At 43.3% G+C, this 3,756-nt stretch overlaps 1 protein-coding gene across 1 annotated transcript; it reads left to right on the forward strand.

Moving 5' to 3' along the window:
- The first annotated feature begins 814 nt into the window (after nt 1–814).
- Nucleotides 815–1,243, forward strand: LOC150090797 (protein ZBED11-like). The gene has a single exon (XM_090372658.1). It carries the CDS (start codon nt 815–817, stop codon nt 1,241–1,243), a length of 429 nt encoding a protein of 142 aa, XP_090228784.1.
- The last annotated feature ends 2,513 nt before the right edge of the window (nt 1,244–3,756 follow it).

A 3,756-nucleotide genomic window follows, 5' to 3' on the forward strand; every position in this document is an offset into this window, starting at 1 on the left:
AAGATATACTCTGGCAGGTCCTGCCGCTTAATTTCCTGAGATTTCGGCAGCTAGGACCTAAAAAAAAAAAAAAAAACTTATGTACACATACACATATATGCACATATACACAACAGTGATACATAATATATACGCATCCATGCAATCGTAATTACTTTGGATGTTTGCATACAGCACGTGTGCATGCATTCATATGGCAGGAGTAGGGCATTGCGTAGGATAATTAGGCCAGGACTGGGCGAAGATTATTTTTCGGCTAGATTAAATTTAGTGTGTAAGGCGCTCGCGTCGTGTATAGGTAGAGTGGGGGAGGGGAGGAAGAAGGTTGGGGGGAAAAGGCAGAAGTATGGGGGACACAGAAGAGATTCCCCCAGGTGGTTAGTGAGGCATGCCCATGCCTCACCAGAAGGAAAGGTGGGGTAGCAGGGGGGCGAGGCGACTGGTCATCTCGTCCTCCTGCCAGGAAGGGGTATTAAAGGAGAGCCAGGCTAGTGCTTGGCTCAGGCCGCCAGAACAGCTGCTATTCGTCCTTCATTCAGATTTTTTGTCTATCTTCATGGTTGCTTAGTAGTCCATCTTTGGTGTTATGCACATTTTGGCTTCTAGCCATTATGTGACTAATGTGCATTCAGGTCCGTCTAATGCAAACTGGCGCGAACTTACTTCGCCAATAGTCAACTGCCTTTAGTTGGCGCCATGATAGAAACCAGCCACTCGGTGCAGAGCGCGGGTTAGCTACTACTTGCACTTTCTAAAATCTAAAGAGCGTTAGTAGATCGTCATCAGTCCGTGTTGTCCGTGCTAATCCGTACCCATGGCGAAAAAACGCAAATATTCGGAAGACTATCTAAAATTTGGCTTCACCACCTTGATCAGCAATGGCATAGAGAAGCCACAATGCGTTTTGTGCAATGTCGTTCTTAGTGCTGAATCTATTAAGCCTTCAAAATTGAAACATTACTTAGACACAAAGCAATCAGAACTTGCTAAAAAGGATTTGGAGTTCTTTCGACGCCATGAAACTGGTCTCAGACGTCAGAAACTTGATCCTACTGGACGTTTTCAGCAACAGAGCACAGCAGCAGTGCAAGTATCATATGAAGTCGCATTGGAAATTGCCAAACAAAAAAAACCCCTACACGATTGGAGAAACGGTCACCAAACACTGCTTGTTGTAGATGGTGAAGTTAATTCTTGGGGAAGCCAGCGAGATAAAGTTGTGACAAATATTTCTGTCCAATAACACTATTCAGAGGTGCATTTCAGATATGTTCGTAGACGTGAAAGAGCAGGTTTTGAATGAAATCAAAGTTTCTCCATTGTTTTCTTTTCAAGCTGATAAATCAACGGACGTAAGTTCATGTTTTCAGTTTCTTGTCTTCGCGAAATATATCCATTCAGATGATATCAAAGAAGAGTTCCTGTTTTGTAGTGCACTTGAGACTACTACAAAAGGTGAAGATATTTCATAAAAGTGCCTTGCGACGACCGACTATCTGGTTAAAATAAATTTATTAAAATAAAAATGATATATACATAAGATAAAACAGAAATAAAATAAGATAAAAGCGTTAAAATACAATAAGATAAAAAAGTTAAAATATAATAAAAGCGTTAAAATACATAGTAAATAAATTTTCTGTTTATACTCCGGCACGACAACCAAGTCAGTAGAGTTTACAATAAATCATCAATACAAATATTTATCGTATTTAGTAGTCACGGGCTTGAACCCCGGACCACTCAAGGAACGCGTACTATGCACTCTCGCTCCTGACCACTGGGCTCCGTCAGGCCCAGCTTTCGAAGCGAAGTGCCTCTTCATCAACTAGTCTGTGAATGGTGAACTTCAGTATATATTGATGGTTACAATAGCACAAGTCAGATGGGCATGATCATGTATCACGAGTCTGGTGTCGGTAAAGCAGAATTACGTTCACGTGATGATCGCCAGCGCTCATCACTGCAATACAGTACATTCTAAAATAGGGTGTAAGTGTACTCCCCTCGTCCGATTCATAGTACTATTATTGGTGGCTACGTGTAGTGCTTCAAGCCATGAGCACTGGCGGTAATCACGTGAATAGTCGACGATTTCAATATCCCGTTGGGGATCAAGATTGTGCTGCTCAACCCAATAATGTTCGGCGACTGCGGAGCTTTTAAAATTAGCGGTTCGCAGAGCCACCTCATGCTCAGAAACCCGATCGTTCAGTCTCCTAGCAGACTCACCTACATAACACCCCCCCACACACACACAATCCGGACACGTAATACGGTATACGGAACCACTCCGTAGGAAAGGAGGAACAGGTGTTTTCACCTTAGAAATAATAGATTGTAATTTCCTCCCCGGAAGTTGCACACATCGTATATGATGGAGACGCAAAATCCTAAGATAAGGGACGGCGCACTGTTGTCCTGGACAAGTCGGAGTATATTCGTAAAGCCCTCACTCTATTACCGGATCGGGAGATTTATGAAAGTGTGCAAGGAGGCCCTGTGAAACTGTTGGAGAAGTTGGAATCTAAAGTTAATAAACTTGTGCATTCTTGGTTTTTAGCTAATAAGATTACTAAGAACGTCCGCTGGAAGCTTCATGCGACAGGTTGTCGACTCCCGCAGTTTTATGGGCTTCCGAAGATCCATAAACCTGATATTCCTTTACGGCCCATTGTTTCTTGTTGTCATACACCTACCTGTGGCTGGAGGATTCCCACTGCTGCCCTTAGGGCCAATCCCGAGCTCTACTCGCATTCAGCACGACTCCATCTCTCGGACAGGTTCCTCCCTCAGCAGATGCTCAAGCAAACCCAGGCACTTGACGCCGACCTGAACAAATTCGCTGTTGACCGGACTTACCGGAAAAAAATTATGACCTGCAGGACTAATCAGCAATGACTGATGTGTACTTTGCATCTCTTCCTGTCTGATTGAGCTGATGCTCTTATCTCGATGGTAAGCCAGCTCAATCAGACTTAACTCTCGTAAGGAGTTCTCTTCTTTGTATTAAAATTTGTTTTCGTTTGTAAAATTACCTTTTTTTGTAAATAATTGTTCGATTTTCCCGGAAGTTTCGGGAGGCTGTAAACCCCTGGCTTTTTGGCCGTGAAGGGCAATAAAGATGATCTCTCTCTCTCTCTCTCTCTCTACATCTGAACTTTCTAAACATGTTGCCAAGTTATTAGCACCCCTTGTTGGGAAAACTGATAACACTAGTTCCAGTAGTACGCATTTTCTGCGTATTATTAAAGATTTTATTATTTCTGAGAGCGAGGTTACGGTCTCCTTTGATGTGGTTTCTCCGTTCACTTCTGTTCCTGTACAACAGGCTACTGCCTGTGCAAGACGGCTTTTGAGCAGGGATACCACATTGGGAGATAAGAACCTCACTCTCTACAGATGATATTTGTACTGCTCTCAATCTGTGTTTGACAGGGGGCGTGATCATGTTCAATGACTCTCTGTTTCGCCAAATACAGGGCACAGCTATGGGTGCCCCTGTTAGTCCTATCGTGGCCAATATCACCATGGAGGAACTTGAGAGTCAGATTTTCCTGAACTTACCTATTCCTATCACGCTCTGGTGTCGTTATGCTGACGATATTTTTGCAATTGTACCCTGGGGATTAGAATCTGAGCTGCTGCAATATCTCAATTCCCTGTAGCCCGTCATTCAGTTTATGATTGAACTAGAGGTTGATAATACCCTTCCTTTTTTTGGAGGTGTCAGTTCAACGCGTGGATTCGCGTTTA

Source organism: Mastigoproctus giganteus, chromosome 1 (assembly GCF_048544385.1).
Source record: "Mastigoproctus giganteus isolate SK-2022 chromosome 1, ASM4854438v1, whole genome shotgun sequence".
NCBI classification, from domain to species: domain Eukaryota; kingdom Metazoa; phylum Arthropoda; class Arachnida; order Uropygi; family Thelyphonidae; genus Mastigoproctus; species Mastigoproctus giganteus.

Excerpts from the sequence above, each read along its gene's own strand:
- LOC150090797 (XM_090372658.1), top strand. The coding sequence starts at position 815 with ATGGCGAAAAAACGCAAATATTCGGAAGACTATCTAAAATTTGGCTTC.